Below are 17,317 nucleotides of genomic sequence, written 5' to 3'. Positions count from 1 at the left end.
ATAATTTCTATGGTTATTTGTTTTTCTATAAATGTAACGTATGTAATGAACTGTAAATATATAACTTTATAGAACTATTTCTAATAAATAGTCCCGTTTTAAATAATAGGTACATTCACATTTAATGAAATCAAAAATTTAAACTGCAAGCTCTATAACGCGGATATTTTTAGTTTTACTGCAAGTATATTACGCAGTACTTGACCTTTTTTGCAAATACACGTTTATTTTTTGACAGAAAATTCGTTAATTACAAAGAAAGCTTAATGTAGTCTAATGACTCATTTGAATAATTCTATTTCATATGAAAGCAAGTACGTGAGTTAAATTAAAAATTCGGATTGTTAGTCTCTGATTTGTTAATTTAAAACAACGGCCTTCTAGGAGGGTCTTCTGTTTTTCAACGTGTTATAATTATTGTGAAGCATTTATTTATTTAACAGAATAATATAATTTAAATTATGATATATTTCATTTGAACTATGGTTTGTATTAATGTAATAATAGCAGTATAGTAAAAAGCGCAATAAACGCATATAAAAATATTTCTTCAACTTTTAGGCGTAGCCAATTAAATTACGATATCAATTGGTGACGTATTAAATGAAACAAAATTTGTTTCATACTTTTGAAAACCCATATATGTGGCATTAATTCAATGGGGTTATAATCATATAATTAATCAGGTTTAATAAATACGTTATTGGAGTACTACCTAGAATGTTTGTAGATGGTATTAATACCATCAGTCAGTAAGATCATACGGGTAAACTGCCGGGCTACCAAGTGATCACGAAGGACCAAAATCAATATATCAGGCAAAGAACCATCTATTCTTTAAAAACTCCTTTTCCTTCGTAGTCTTCATTGCTGAAGTTCGTGCTGTTTTGAAAAGACCTAAGCGATCCGTCGATTTGCTGCCTTCTCACCACTCTATCTTCAGCTTCTCTCAGTGCATTAGGGATGTTATGACTCATTATTGTCTTTACCTGGTCAGACCATTGGGTAGGCGATCGATCCCGACTTCTCCTGCCATCACTTCTCCCTACTATTACCACATTGTCGAGACTCGGTTCTCTCCTGCCAATATGGCCAAAGAAGCAGTAGTTGAGAATGTAATTGGTTCTTTTTGCAGTCCATTAGACCCATTGTCCCCCAACACCACATCTCAAATGCTTATATGTTTTTTTCGGTCCACTGCACGAATTGACCAGGACTTCTTACCAAAAATCTGACGGGCCTGCTCTTGGTAGTATGCAACACGTTTCTGTTTTTCCATATTCTGGCTCATTGCTGCTGTAGCCATAATTTAAAAACTTAATTACAGAAAATGAAGTCGACCTAAGTTAACTCTAAAATAGCTGATTTCCAAGTTAAGATAAAGGTGAGAATTCAGCGCATAATTTCCATATTTGGCAAAGGATCGCTTATGCAACTCCGCTTTGAAGTTCAGTGAGCTTCGTGGCACACGTCGGGAACTTTAAGATGCATAATCGGTCGTTAATTAAGGGAATATATACCTTTATGATGCGATTTATTGCACAGGTCCTGTATTGATTTAATATATAGTTAAGAAGTTTGCCGTTCTCGATAAATAATAATTAATTGGTGTTTATGTAATACATTGGCAGTGCAGTGCAGAGCAGTGTTGGCCTAGTGGCTTCAGCGTGCGACTCTCATTCCTTTGACCGTAGGTTCGAATGGACTTTCTATTGCTCTCGTACGGTGAAGGCAAACATCGTGAGGAAGCCGGCATCCCTTAGATTTAAATATCGGCGTGTTAGAAAAAACAAATGCTTTTAGAGAGTGTAGCGCCGATGATTTTTTTAATTACAATTAAAAGCTATAATTAGTATCCATGTACCTTAAAAAATATTAATATTTTTTTTTATTGATTAAACACAACTAAAAGTACAAAAAACACGAATAAACCACTAAGGGGTTTAACCTTGGTGGCTGAAGGGCTACACTACAGTACAATTTTCTTTTAATTCCTTATTAACTAAAGAGTTAAAAAAAATACAACTAATATAAAAAACGTAACTAGAACATTATGTAGGTAGTGAAAAAAAAAAGTATTTAAAGTCAAATAAATAAATTTATGTTTATGGAGGCAAGCAATATTAGAACATAGCCTATTACTCAGGGAACATGTACCATTCTTATGAAGAAAAAAATTGATATCGGTTCAATAGATTTTTAGTTTATACGTTACAAACATCTATTTATAATACTAGCCTAAAACACCTACCATCGGTTCATCAGTGTTCTTCTGGAATTGAACGAGTCGTACTCTGGTCACGTTCTCGAATTCGGGCTCTGTGTCCTCCTCATCTTCTGTAGCCTGTGGTGCGCGTCCGTTGACAGGCGGTGGAGACGCGCGGAGTGACTCCTCCCCGTACACTTCGCGTGCGACCACATCGTGAGCTTGTAGTAGAGCCTGAAAGAAGTAAATAAGATTATTATATATGAAAAATCCTTTAAATTACACCTATGAATTCCTAACCATTTAATTCTCCTTTTAGGACATAAGCAAATCGAATGGAATTTTACACATTCCCCACACCCCAACCAATAAATTATAAGTAAATTGTCTTGGTTATTACATAATGTTCTTTGTTTATATGCTGTAACCCGTTATGGCTATATTTAAATTCAAAAATTATTATAAATATTATATAAAAAAATAGCTTTGGATTATATTTGGATTATAAACTGTTAAATAAAATATTTTTTAAATTCTATACGTATGAGAAGTGATAGGTCTATAATCATAAATATCATTATTGAAAAGATAATTTTGAAGAGATCCAAAGTGCAGATATGATTGATATCTATTTTCTTTTTAAATAAAATAATAGCTATTTCAGAACAACTATAAAAACGTAGGGCTACGTTGCGTCCCAAACATAATAATAGGGTTATCTTGTGCTACCATCACCAAAGCGATTCCCAAATTTAATACAGGTAAATAAATATATATCTGATATACATTTTGACCAATTCCAATTATGCAGTAAATAGTTTAGTTTACATTCTACATACGATTACTTGTAAACACCGAAAACCCGAAAAGGCAATAATGTTTTCTAAAATCTAAAACCTTTAAATTCTCATTCAAAGCGCTAAAGAGCGGATTTCTAAAAATACCCCATTACGAACAAAGGGCAAAAATCGAATGCAAGAAAATCCAAAATTTCATTTGATTCCTGCGTCGATAAGTCGAAAAGAATTTTCCATGTATCTGTAACAATTTTTCTTCTTTTCAATTTTCGATTTAGCGTTTTGGCATGCGTCTCGTTGCAGATTAAATCTGGGTATTGGATTTGTGGATTATCCACAAAATTCGGACACAATTGTACTGTACGGTACAGATTATTAATATTTGATAAAATATCTGTAAGCGCCAACAAGCAACATATCGTAGAAGCTTATTGATAGATAAGTTTAGAACGTATATTTTTTCCCGCGAAATCCTATTGTTTTTTTTCCATAGACTATATTCGAAATATAAACTTTTTGATATTCTTTTCTTCAACAGTTTATTACCGAATAAAATGGTGACTCAACGAAAATAAAAAATCTTTGAATTGGAAGCCAAATTAGTTCTTTGAATTAAAAAAGCCGAAACTAGCACAATTTAAGTGTTCTATTTAGGATTGGCATTGATTTTGACTTAATTGCTCTCGTAAATCGAATCTAAAGGAATTCCAACTAAGCCCGTTGAACGTATCGTTTCAACAAGGTTTTTATAAAAGGTTTTAATTTAGATGAATATGAGAACAATGAAATTGTATAGTTTGGGTCAATTATGTAATATAAAGGCGTTTGTACATAAATGATTTATATCCCCACTCACTAGTTATTACATTTCATATTTTGGCCAATTAAGTCATTAAATGAAAGTTAAATAAAATGTCAAAAAAGTTATATTGCGTAATTGGTTTATTTATGAAAAGGGAATTATTCATTGCGATACTCAAATCGTTTAATTTTCGTAATAATTTAGAGCGTGCGACTGTCGTGCCTCCCGTCCATAGCGAACAGATGGGGCTGTTGGGTTTTAGTTTTTAGGGGTCCATTGCACCATACGGACTGACCCCCAAACCCCCCGCGTCACTTTTAATCGTTGCGCCGGCGTGGGGGTCAGTAAATTGATATCCCAACAATAAAAAAAAAAACACAAAAAGAGGGTCGTGGTATCTATGTGGACACTTAACACCTACCCATACAGTGAAGGCAAAATAAAAATCATAGAAGAAACGCATGCAGTCTAAGGTCCACATAGCATTGTGGCGCCTGGAGAAATATTATTTATATTGTATATATGCGTTTATACGATACGACTTAAAGGCCTTCTAGAAAAGTGCGTACCACATCCACGCATCTTCATGATTGGGACTTGGGCCTGTTTCTTTGTTACATAAACAAATTCGTGAGAAAAATACACGTTCCTCAGTTTGGGCAAAAATATGTTTAAGGCATTTTACATTTATACTGACACCAATTTAGAATATAGATGCAGACATAGTGGCATGAAACAGCACAGTTTTTCCCAAAGTATATCGAAACATTCATACGCAGCGCAGTTCGACAAATTAAATTCGAGCGAGAAATACTGGAAAAATCGTTTGAATTCATGCATGCTGGCAACATCGATTGGTTAGTTCAAGATTTAAGCTATTGAAACATACGTTTCAGATTATATTTGAATAAAACATATTTTTAAAATACACGCTCAATTAGAACTTTGGCATCCATTTTGAAATAAAAATAAATTGAATTCTAACGTGACGTGGTACGTGACGTATTAACCGGAAGTTCTGAGTTTGGTTACCGGCGAAACAGATTGCTTCAGTTTTATAGACTGATCTTTTATTAAAAATATAGATATAAAAATGTGTATACCCCAATCCCTTTTGAAGATTACATCAGTTCAACCACGATGAGTGACAAAATATTTCCGGATGACAGCCGTTATTATCTATACATGTCAGAGATAATGTAATAAGAGAACACGATGTCATTTGTTATCATAGACATCTTACAGGTTATAAATTGTCAATGTGTTAAAGTCAATTTGTCAATAGTGTATCGATCGTTGCGTTCAGTTGTTCTCTGATCGGCGCCTGCGCAAAATCCAAATATCGGATGACGATAATAATAACTGAATCTGCGACTTGTAAATGCAATTTTAGATTTAAAAGCGAATTCCAAAATTCAAACATAAAACTTTACAATCTGCGTTTTAAAATAATAGTGCAAATGTTTTAATACCATTACAAATGGATGTATGCAAATTGTATAATTGTGCATTTCTTTGTTTCCACATTCACAGTGACTATTGTTAATTGTATGTATAAAGATTAACATTAAGTATGACAATTGACAAAGCGTGCTTAAATTAAAATATATACAGTATAATCATATATAAATGTTAATAATTCGATAAAATATAGAGAGAAAAGAAACATTAAACAAATAATGATTCACTATAGTATAGTAGTTATTAATGTGCAAAATAAATAATAAGATATGATATTGTACTGTCGTACTAACTAATCTAACTGAAATTATCGTGATTCATGTGTCCTTTTCTTTGTCTACATATGTATTAATTACCTTGGTTTGTTCTTTTTTCTAACCATCTGCAACCATCTTCTTGGCTTTTATCAGGTTTTATGATATATTATATTTTATTTATTATTTATTATATTATATATTATTTTAATTTTACTGCATTGGAACGAAGTAATAAATAAATATATCTATATAATTTATTATATGTATATGTTTTACTAGTATTTTTGATTACATACACAAATCCTTTCAAATGCCTGAAGTTGTTGAAGTATTACCCATTAGCGATATACGGTAACTAGAGTAATTTCGCTGTTTTTTGTGTGTGACATAATACATAGGCGATGAATGCTGGCATAAATTTTTTCTTGGCGCTACTCTCCAAGCACCCTTGATGTACAATATTGCCACTTATGTTTGTAAAGCTGGTGTATGACCTACATTGTCTAGTTTTAGGAGATTTGGTGCGAAAAAAGTAACGTACCAGGCTATATTAAACGAAAGGGAAAGAAAGGGGGGGGGGGGGGAAGGGAAGGAACTTTTTGTACCGTTTGCCCTTAAACTGACCTGAGACCGATATGTCAATTGCTTCACTTATCCCATCATATTCACCTGTCGTGTTCTTAGTCAGTAGTTATATTACAATTTGAGGGCCAAACTGAACATTTGTTAGAGGACGTAATTTTATTTATGGGACTTGTAGGGGGGGGGGGGGCAATACAAGCGTAAACTCAAGTTTGTGGGGTTGGCGTGCTTGTCCCCCGGCCGCCATCTTGGAAAAAGAGGTGCAAAAACACGTTTTTGGCTATATCTCCTAAACTATCCATCGAACATAAAATCTGTTAAGACACTTTTGTAGCAAATCGCTGTACCTATAATTATGTATATTTAACTTTTTATCAAAAATCTACAATTCAAAAGTTATAAGTAAAAACAAATGCTAACTAATCTGTCTTTTAGTTCAATCACAAACAAATAAAAATCGTTTCATACTTTGTTTCATAAAATTACGGACACCAGAGGGCCTGGTTTTAATCACAAGCCAGACGAATCTTCTATAGACATAATTACGTTCGGTCCTATACTAGGTATGTATACCTAAACGAAATTTTAATCTTAATTTACTAAGATCTGTTATCGTCAGTTCAAATGTAGAATTCTGAGCAATAAAATGTTCAAGTGAACTTAATTCATACATAACGCGGCAATTGAGAATTGTTGGTTTAGTGGCTTCAGCGTGCGACTTTCATCTCTTAGGTCGCAGGTTCGATCCTTGGCTGTGCACCAAACTTTATTTCTATGTGCGCATTTAACATTCGATCGAACGGTAAAGCAAAACATCGTGAGGAAACCGACATGTATTAGACCCAAAAAGTCGACGGTGTGTGGCAGGCCAAGGAGGCTCATCACCTTCTTGTCTATTATGTTGAACAAATGATCATGAAACAGATACAGAAATCTGAGGCCCAGACGCAAAAAGGTCAAGTAGCGGCACTGATTTTTTTTAACGCGGCAATTGAAACATTAATTTTGATGAATTCTACACATCGCGAAGATGAGATACTTTATATGCTAAGACCTAGTAAGGTTCTTTTTACTTCATAGTTCTATACGATTTTGATTGAGATGGACGTAAAAATCATGTCGGTTACAGAGCCTATAAATGCCTTCTCAAATGTTTTTTAGAGATTTATTATTCAGTCCCGTTATCGTACACATCTCACATATAATATTTAACTTCGTGATCGGAATGTATGGATTTAAGTGTGGATTTCTGTGAATATCTAAATATGACAGTAGATTACTATTATTTTTCTTAAACTTGCATGCTTAAAAAATACAAGAAAATATTTATTTATTTCGTAATCCTACAGCTAGCACAAATGATATATACATATATAACAAACAATTACACCAAAAATATAGCAAAATACTAATATAATATTTACAAAGAGGTTTAAACATTTACAAAATGATTACAAATTTTACACATAATATGTACATCAGTTATGTTATAATAATAATAAACCCCGTTTATTTCCAATCTTTACAAATGTTAACAATATACAGTTTAGATTTGTTATATATATTTCGTTCAAAATTTTACGAGCTCTATTTCAAGTTCTTTATTTTTATTTTCGAATGATATAATTGTTTACCTAGGTATATATGTGACTTTCATATTCAAGAGGCTTTCCCTTAAGGTATTACATATTTACAAATAATTATTTGTACAAATAATATTAAATTGAAAAATATTGACAAAATAGTTACAAAGTTAATCCCTACGTTTTAAAAAGTTTAAGGAATAAATAATTAGTACGTTTAATAAGCCAGAACTCACATACGACTTTTTTTTTAGTTCCCAATTTTTTTTTGCATAATTCAAACACTATTAATGTCAAGCTACGAGGGTTTTTCAAGCGGCTATTATAATGTTCAAATCCCGATAACTTTTTTCCATGATACCAGATTCAAAAATCATGTTGCTCCAAATAAAGCTGCTGCAAAAAAGTTTCCGTTGAGTGTTTGGACTTCAACATGTTCACACAAACAAAAAATGTAATACAAAAAGTCGCCTAAATTCAACAAATTTATATATGCATTGATTGAAATAAACAATTTTATACCGTTATATTGCAAAACCTTATGTAGCCTTACAGTACTTTGGAAATGGGAAAAAGTTATTGAATACTTTCAAACGAAAACGTGATCAAGTTTCCAAGCATCGCATCTTCGATAACTGGGTTGAAATGAATTATTATTAAGTGAAAGTATCTTCCATCTTAATTTACTTTATAAGGTTCAGTATTTTAATATTATGTCAACGAATTATGGGATTTCCAAACACAGAAGCCTTATTGCTTACATATAAAATTCTCATGTCACAATGTTCGTTCCCATCCTCCTCCGAAACGGCTTGACCGATTCTTATGAAATTTTTTATGCATATTCAATAAGTCTGAGAATTGGCAACTATCTATCTTTCAAACCCTTAAATGTTAAGGGTAGTACAAAAAACACCACCCACCTCTAAATTTATATTTTTTAGAATTTTTTTTTATGAGTTCAAAGATTGGGAATCACTTATGAGATCTGGGAAGCTGTGGTATTATGTAATTTCACTAAAGTAAACAATCAATATTAAACTAACAGACAGCCTTTAGATAACATCTCTTCCAGACAACTTGAAATTCTATAGCGGCGAAAAGCATATAGTTTTATAAAATTTGTTATAAAGTTTCGATATTTTAATACGTATATAAACAAAGTCGAGTTTGTTCGAACACTTATAACTAACTAGAATGGATAGTACGAGTATATGGTTTTTTATTTGTCGTATTCCGTTCCGAAAACATTTTAAAAAAAAACTTTAGAGGTGTCAAGGGACACCCGGATGGAACGAAATTCCTTTCGATTAATTTATATGTTAATTGGTTGATACCAATTCTATCATACTGTTATGATTAACAGTATGATAGATTTTCTCGACACCAATCGTACGACGAAAAAAAAAAGCCAACTTCACGAGGTGTTCCCAGGCGGTCACCCATCCAAGTACTGACCTCGCCCGACGTTGCTTAACTTCGGTGATCGGACGAGAACCGGTGTATTACAATAGCAAATAGCAAAAAACTGTCGTGACAACTTTTCGTAAGAATTTTTTCCGTCTAGCCCGCTTTCACAACGCGCGATAAGGAACTTCGTTCCAAAAGAGAAAAAAAAATCCGTTACAAAATATTCAATGTCAAATAGGTTTCGTAACTGTCATGCAGTACAAAGTTCGTCGGGTCAGCTTGTATGTAATAAAAAAACAAGAATAATAAGAACTAAACGTATATGAAAATTTCAATGATAATAAAGACTTTATTCTACATAAAGCATACAAAGATTTTCAAATTAAAGTTGATGTTAAATAAAAGACTCGCTAATGCGTCTTTTAATAATGGCTTATTTCATCATAATCATAATATTATTCACGTAAAAGCAAATCAATACTAAACTGTTAATAACAGCATTTCAGACATTCAACGAATTTCGAATGGGAATAATTGATTCCAAACTCAAAGCCCCGCCAGCTTTTGCTGCAAAATCGACGTGGCGAATTATTCTAACACTACTGAACTCCACTTACAATTGTAACTGTATATTCAATACAACTCAAAGCGAAACCAATAAACCGTCATAAGTTTATCTATAAGACGAAGTTTCTTAACTCATAAAACGGAATCATGTTCGACGTTATCCGTAGCTGCAATCATTCTTTAAAATCTTTTTTATTTATTTGAAACGGAATACTACATATATTCCTGAGACAAGAGTCAGGACTACTAAAGGATATAGTATCTAAACCCATTATAGGTAGAGCAAAACCTAACAGACTCCTCTGGACTGGCCACATAGAGAAAGAAGAGAGGGGGAGGAGATACACGCGAACTTGAAGCTGACTGGCGTAGCGTTCAAGATCATCGTAGGTTCTCTTGTCTCAGAGACTCACTTTGGGTCGATGGGAGATACATAAGTACATATATTTCTACTTTTTATCCACGAAGGACCATTATTCCTTGATAAAACCGATATCAGTGGGTGTAAAAAGCTGAGAGAATATCAAGCAAATGATAATGGTAGCTCTATTAATTTTAGTATTGTATTTAGTTGATTATGTACAATTTTAAGAAGGCGAGTTGTACATTGTATATATATATAGTAAAAAAATAATAAGAGGTATTTATAGTTTAAATGTTTTACTATTTTCTACTTTATTAACTAGTAAGCGTGGTTCTATATATAATATAATCGTCTAAATTCTCGGTGATATTTAACTAGGTATTATTAGTTTGAAATTTAAGAAGGATTTTTCTTAATATATTTCTTTGTCCAAACTAAACGTTGAACTTTAATTTGTCGTCTGTAACGGGAATGCAATATTCGTATACCACTAACCGAGACAGTCGTAAATTTACTGGCTACGTGCCTTTCTGCTTAGATTGCAATCGAAAACTAACTGCTTTTGACAATGCACTTCTGAAATAGTACACTTTACGTTATCCTTTTTTTTAATGTATTATCTCTGTACAAAGACATCATTTAACATTACGAACTGGCCTAACTTAAGACTAGTCATTTAAAACTAACAGAATTTACTAGAAAGGATATTTAGCATAAAAAAGTGACAAATAAACCTTGTGTACTATTTTTTTTCACTTACCACTCTTTAGCACTTACGACTTACGTGCATTCACACGAATTCACTAATTCGTTATTCTTAGTACAACTTTTTCGATAGGTCCATGCGATCCTTAAAAGAAAATATCGTTTTCATTGAAGAATTTGCGTGCATACTCCATAGTCCATACCTTTAGTAAATAAATACTACTCGAACAACTGTTAAAAACTTGGAGGTAATTATTTGTAGATATAATATTAAATAGGAAATATAATAATAAAATAATATACATTTTTCCTATTTAATAAGTAATTTTCAATGTAACCTGTATTATAAGCTTTCAATTTTAAAGTATATTTTTCTGTAAATAAATATTTAATATATATATATTTAATATAATATAACATTATAAATGTTAAACGTTACAACACCTAGAGCCTGTAGAAAATTTTATTCGAACGATATTTTGTTATTAAAAACGTACCAGCCGCATATAGCAATAGAAGAAAACTTGTAATGTGTAATGTAATCCTAAAATGGGTAGGAATTGTTGTCATCAAGAGCAAATTGCCGAAATAGGAAAATCAAAATTCACGGGAAATGTTAGTGAATAAATGAATTGGCTATTCATGTAGAGGTCAGAGCATGTATATCTGAGTGAATGCAGCGCCATCTGCCGGTGACGTTCATCAACTCACGTCACTTCATAGCTTACCTACTGAATGTTGCTTGGAAATTTTTAAGTTCCTGCAAATTTTGTGTTATCTCACAGAATATCAAACATTTAGTCGAGCCATTTTGTGGTTATGATATTCCGTTTGCGTTAGTATTATTCTGTATTAAATAGACTGAAGAATATTATTTAAAAATTTAAAATAAAACTATAACGATACGTTGATACACACAAGTATCAGTCATCTGTATAAACAGTAGACCGGAAATTGTTTGTCAGGGATACGAACTCAGCACCCCAAACAACCTACTGGTTATACTACAATATACCACTAGCTACAGAGGCTGTATGTGAAATAAGCATGTCTTAGAAATATTTCGATAAAGCGTACTTACAAACAATAAATACATAAATAACTTTATGTAGAATATAAAAAAAAACAATAAATCAAAAAAGAAGAAATCAAATAAACCAATAATATAAAATAAAATGTAAATTTTATTTCTTTAATCAATCTTTGATTATCATTAAAATAAATACAAGGTATTTAGTTGAGTGATAAATTGTTTGGCGTATCAATAAGATTTCAGTCTGAGATAACGAAAACTTCATCAATCTCGAAACACGTACATACAAAGCTTAATCCTCGAAAGCCTGTCAGACAGACCTAGATCTATTTAACAGCCTTCGTTTCCCTTGGACAGTTGCGTAAACTGATTCACTCGCTAGAACTGGGATTACGTTTATTCCTTGGATACTATGAAAATTCCGCTAGAGCCTGGCGCCTCCGACCTTAATTCTCAAGGACGCAATGTTTATATTTTGTTCAAATCCAAAGCGTAAACAAGTCTCTTCTGGGCGAAAAATATTATTTGAAACATAAATAAGGTTGTTTAGATGTATGTAAAGCTTGCTATGAAGTACGATATACGGATGAAGCTTTTTATTCGTTTGTTAGTGTTTAAAAGTTGAGCAGTGTTGGCCTAGTGGCTTCAGCGTGCGGCTCTCATACCTGAGGTCGTAGGTTCGATCCCTGGCTATGCACCAATGGACTTTCTATCTATGTGAGCATTTAACATTTTCTCGAACGGTGAAGGAAAACATCGTGAGGAAACCGACATGTCTTAGACCCAAATGGTCCACGGCGTGAGTCAGGCACTGGAGGCTGAATACCTATTTGCCTATTAGATTTTAAAAAATGAACATGAAACAGATTCAGAAATCTGAGGCCAAGACCTAAACAGGTTGTAGCACCAATGATTTTTTTTATTGTTTTAAAACATTGGGAAGTTGCTTCGTTTGCCGATTACTAACATGATTGTACCGCAGACTTATAAACAAAATAACACGTAAGGCAAGTATAATAAGGAGAATAATAATTATTTGATTTGACAAGTAATGTGTAGTGCTTAATTTCAAATTGAGCTACCGGAGACGTACAAAACAACTATCTAAAACAATTATATAAACAAATAAAAAACTCAAAATACGATAAATTCAATTATTTTTATTCTGGATACTTCATAATATATGGAGGAAAGATTATAATAGAACATTACACTACCGAATTAATGCGGATAAAATATATAATTTGTATGAAAAAATCTCTCTACCGAATTGAAATATTATTTTGTACAACTTGCACTAGCCAAATCAAATTTAATTAGTAAATTTACAAATTTGATAACAAAAAAAATTGAAAATAGTAAAATTTGTTTCCAGGTTTACACTGTTAGCAATTGATTCATGTAGTATAATGTCGGAAACGAACAACAACTAACTATAAGAAAGTCTTTGTAAGAACACAGGGAAGGTATTAGACAAAAGCGTATTAACCAAGTTATTACAAGTCTTAACGTTAGACCAAGAAGCTAAATGTCGATTCATTTTCTTAACCATCTGGCAATAGTGAAGTAGTTGTATAATATGATTCTTGCTATGTGTACATACCGTACCGTAATTTACGTGTTCGTTACCGTGTCGAAAGCATGAGAGAAAAACAAAAGACGAAACGTATTTCGCTTGATTTTCATTGGGTCAACGGAAAACAGATCGCGTCCTGCGTCACGCTTTTATAAAAACGTCATTGAAACTTCGACTTTTATTCTAATAATTTATTTGTGATAGCGCTGAATCCCAAGATTTCGCCTATATTTCCATGCTATCAAGAGAAATAATAAATAATTTCTCATTTCAATTGGAACACTAGTTTCAACCAAAATCTTTTAATAGTAAGCTATGAAAAGGTTTAGTTATTTAATTAAACAATGTTGACTTAATTATACTATACAAATTGTAAGCCGAAATAAGAGCAAATACTAGGGAATTTGTTCTAAAAGTTAATTATTTAATTAGTTCATTATTATTAAATACTTTTCTAATAATTAAATACAATAGCCTTTATATTCCGAATAATATTTTCATCACAGTAAATCTCGGAATAGTGCACGTCAGTATTAAGTTCTAGACAGTGGGTGAAAAAAATGGAACACAAGAACAGAGTGTCTTTCCTTCAATAGAGACTGTACGTAGTGTTATTGGACACTTTCTTATGTAAAAATCCTTATTAGGTTAGGCTTAAATTCCTTATTAGTCTTAAGTTAGGCTAGATTGTAATGTTAAATGATGTCTTAGTAAAGACACATGTATATAAAAAAAATTAAATCTCGGAGTTTGGTGTGCCTCTTGGCAAAGACCTTCTCTAACCCTTTCCACTGTTCTCTCTCCTTTGCGATTCCTTTCTTCTCCAGTTGTAGCCTGCTGTTAGTTTGAGTTCGTCTCTAAGGTACCATTCCGTCAATATTTAGCTACATTTTTCAATGGAGCGCCGTAGCATATGACCCGTCCATCTCCATTTCATTTGGTCTATCTAAGTGAGAATGTCTGTCACACCTGTTCTAGCTCTTATGTATTTGTTTCATTGCTTGTCTAATTTACTTATTCTCAGCATGCTTCTTTCCATGGCTCTTTGGCTTTGTGCTAGCATGTCCCTGTGCTGGTAAGAGTGTGCCATTTAATACTTTTACTGTCAATTAATTTCCACGAAAAACATAAGCAAAATACATTTCTGCTCTCTGATCCGTTAATTTCACCACAGATTATCCTAAAACCTATACTAGGCAGAGTAGTGTATGAATTCACCGATGTTAATTGCGGTATAATCTGGCCATAAATTTAGGATTCATGTTTCGCAGTCCTATGTGGTGTACACAAATAGCTGAGTAATGAATTGGTAAAGTTTGAGGAAATTTATTGCACACGCTTTCAACTTGTGAATGTAGACATGTGAAACAATACTTATCTGTTAAAAGAGTAATTTAATTGCTATTTAATTACAGCTTTTGATATATATTAAGCGTACGTGTTTTTGGGGTTCAAAGACCGTTTAGTGGTAATAAAACTACACGAAGACGATATATTGTAATGATTTGTTATTATTTATTTCACAATGTCTTTTTTTATGTAACAAGAGGCAAACGGACAGGAGGCTCATCTGATGATAAATGATACCGCCGCCCATGGACAATCACATTGCCAGAAGGCTCGCAAGTGCGTTGCCGGCCTTTTAAGAATTGGTACGCTCATTTCTTGTCTGATATGAATTAAGTGAAAATAAATAAATTTAAACAGGCGGTCTTCTTAGTAATATAACTTTATTAACGTTAATAGCGAAGTAAAATTTGACAAAAATGGTAATGCGCTAACAAAAACGCGCAGGTTTATTGTAGAACTTTAGAATTTCTAATCCCAGAGAGCACATTCAGCTTTTGACTTGTTTAAATAACATGTGCTTTAAATGGGAAACTCTAAGAAGAGGCCCATTAAAACAAATAATTAAATAGCCAAATAAGCACATACATTGAATGCGTTTTTTGAATATTTAGCTAAATGGACAACATGTTTAGAACCGCTTCAAGCCCTTTGAAATGTTATGTAATCTGTTCGTAAATAAGGTTATGTTTTAATATATAATTCTCGTCGCAGTTACCAAAATGAATTAAGAAACGAAAGTAATATTCGTAGCGTATATAAAAGATACCTTTTACCGCCTTACTCACTACGTAAGAGTTGTAGGTTAGTTAAGCTAATTAGTATAATACCAAATAAATTATTTTATACCAACGGCTTCATAGTACTAATCTTTTCTATCCTTTGCAGTACCCAGCGTTGTTTGTTTTGGGGTTGGTTGGATACAACAAGCTAGAACCTCGACTTAAGCTACAGCTTGCCTAATACGTTCTTAAACACAAAATTAGCCAATTCGGGTTTTATCTAACTATGATGTTGATAATTTTGACCTAAGAGAATGTGAGGAAATATTTTAAGAGGTGGGAAGACTTTGGCTTTGTTTAGCAGTAACAATTTAGTTTTTTCTTTGAAATATTAAGTGTTAATTGTAGTTTGTTTAATGTTGAATTTCAGTTTTCTTTTATGCTTTCTTTTTGTCTATTAATGTGCTTACTTATGTTTTCTGTTTCATATATATATTGTTTATCTATGTAATCTGTTTTAGCTTTGTATATTGTCTAAGTTTTTTGTTCATAATATATATCTTAGCTGTAAGATTACTAATAAATAAATTAAGATTTTCGGGGATTATAAGTAATCCTAGTGTTTTGCAAGAACTCAGTTGATTTGTACCAAACGGCTATTTGAGGCGTTTTGCAGTATACTATAGTATATTTGCAGTACCTAGGAACAGAACGAATGTATGGCACCAGGCCCCTATACAAAGGCGTTGCATACATACGCAATAATGTCTCGATACGATCAATATTTTTATATGTTCTCAGAGCGAAATGCATCTTAAGGGCGTGTGGATGGTTGAGATGTTTTTAGCTACCCCTCTAAATAGCAGACGGTGTAGTGTGTAGACCCAGCTCCACAGACGCCGCGTTAAGCTGGCCTGGCGTCCATGGCGCGGGCCTGCGTAAGCGCATTTTCACCTCATTATAAAAAACTTGGATAGTTATAAATCTATTAATAAATAAAAGTTTACCATATTATGCATCCTAAAATCTGACGAGTACTCGGGCATTAGTTACATAATTTGGGCTTCTCATGATCACATAATTATCATTATTATTCTGTCACAAGATTATATTTAGTGGTGACTGTGTAAAAATGTCTGTGGTTAATTCATTATTAAGGTCTATGCGGATATAAACAAAATTATAATCGTTTGAAAAAACAAATGAGGTTTCATATTTATAAAACCAAAATATGTATTTGAGCAGTTATAATAACATATATCGATCTGCAACCGCTTATTTGCCGAAACGATTATACCGAATTATGTTTGGAGTAAAATTTAACTATTTTTGCATACGGAACTTTAGCACCTGTATTTATGGATAATATGTACATATTATAACACACTCTTTTACTACAATTAAATGTTAAAAAATTAAGGCAAACACGACATCTATATGCATATATATATGTTCATACATTTTACATTAAAACAAAAGAAAAATGATCCAGTTCCACGAAGCTGCGGGAAGTAGCTTATGCAATCTATGTTAGATAAGTCTGTGCCCAAAGCGCCTCAAGTAGGGTTGCCATTTTTCCGCTATAACTTGCCAAGTGCTATTGTGTATGTACTAGATAGCAAGTGGCATTTAGCATCATATTTCACGTACTGTTCGCTTTTTTCGTAAGGGTTTATACTGAAAATCATATTGATGTTCATTCAAATATTTTAAGCGGTATTAATAACGGTTTATGTAACATTAAGAACATGTTTTCATTTGAAACTTCTTGTAAGAGTAGGAAAACATTCCAGAAAAAGATTCCGGAAAGTGATTCCACAACGCACGTTATATCATGATGTATTTGCGTATATGATGGCCTAGAGAACCTGTTGACCAATCAGAATTGAACGGAACGTCATTCTT

General features: G+C 32.6%; 1 protein-coding gene and 1 pseudogene across 6 annotated transcripts in view; both read right to left on the bottom strand.

Moving 5' to 3' along the window:
- The window catches only part of LOC125057956 (peripheral plasma membrane protein CASK), a 201,849-nt gene that overhangs the window by 13,298 nt on the left and 171,234 nt on the right, over window positions 1-17,317 (bottom strand). For all 6 annotated transcript variants that reach the window (XM_047661920.1, XM_047661922.1, XM_047661924.1 and 3 more), the window contains one exon: window positions 2,252-2,440. In XM_047661920.1, the coding sequence (XP_047517876.1) occupies window positions 2,252-2,440 (189 nt within the window). The remainder of the gene's footprint in view (window positions 1-2,251; window positions 2,441-17,317) is intronic.
- LOC125058136 lies at window positions 9,098-9,217 on the bottom strand (annotated as a pseudogene).

This window comes from Pieris napi, chromosome 17 (genome assembly GCF_905475465.1).
Source record: "Pieris napi chromosome 17, ilPieNapi1.2, whole genome shotgun sequence".
Taxonomy (NCBI): domain Eukaryota; kingdom Metazoa; phylum Arthropoda; class Insecta; order Lepidoptera; family Pieridae; genus Pieris; species Pieris napi.
Note: the sequence above shows the minus strand (reverse complement) of the source record. Positions and strands in the feature narration are given on the sequence as shown.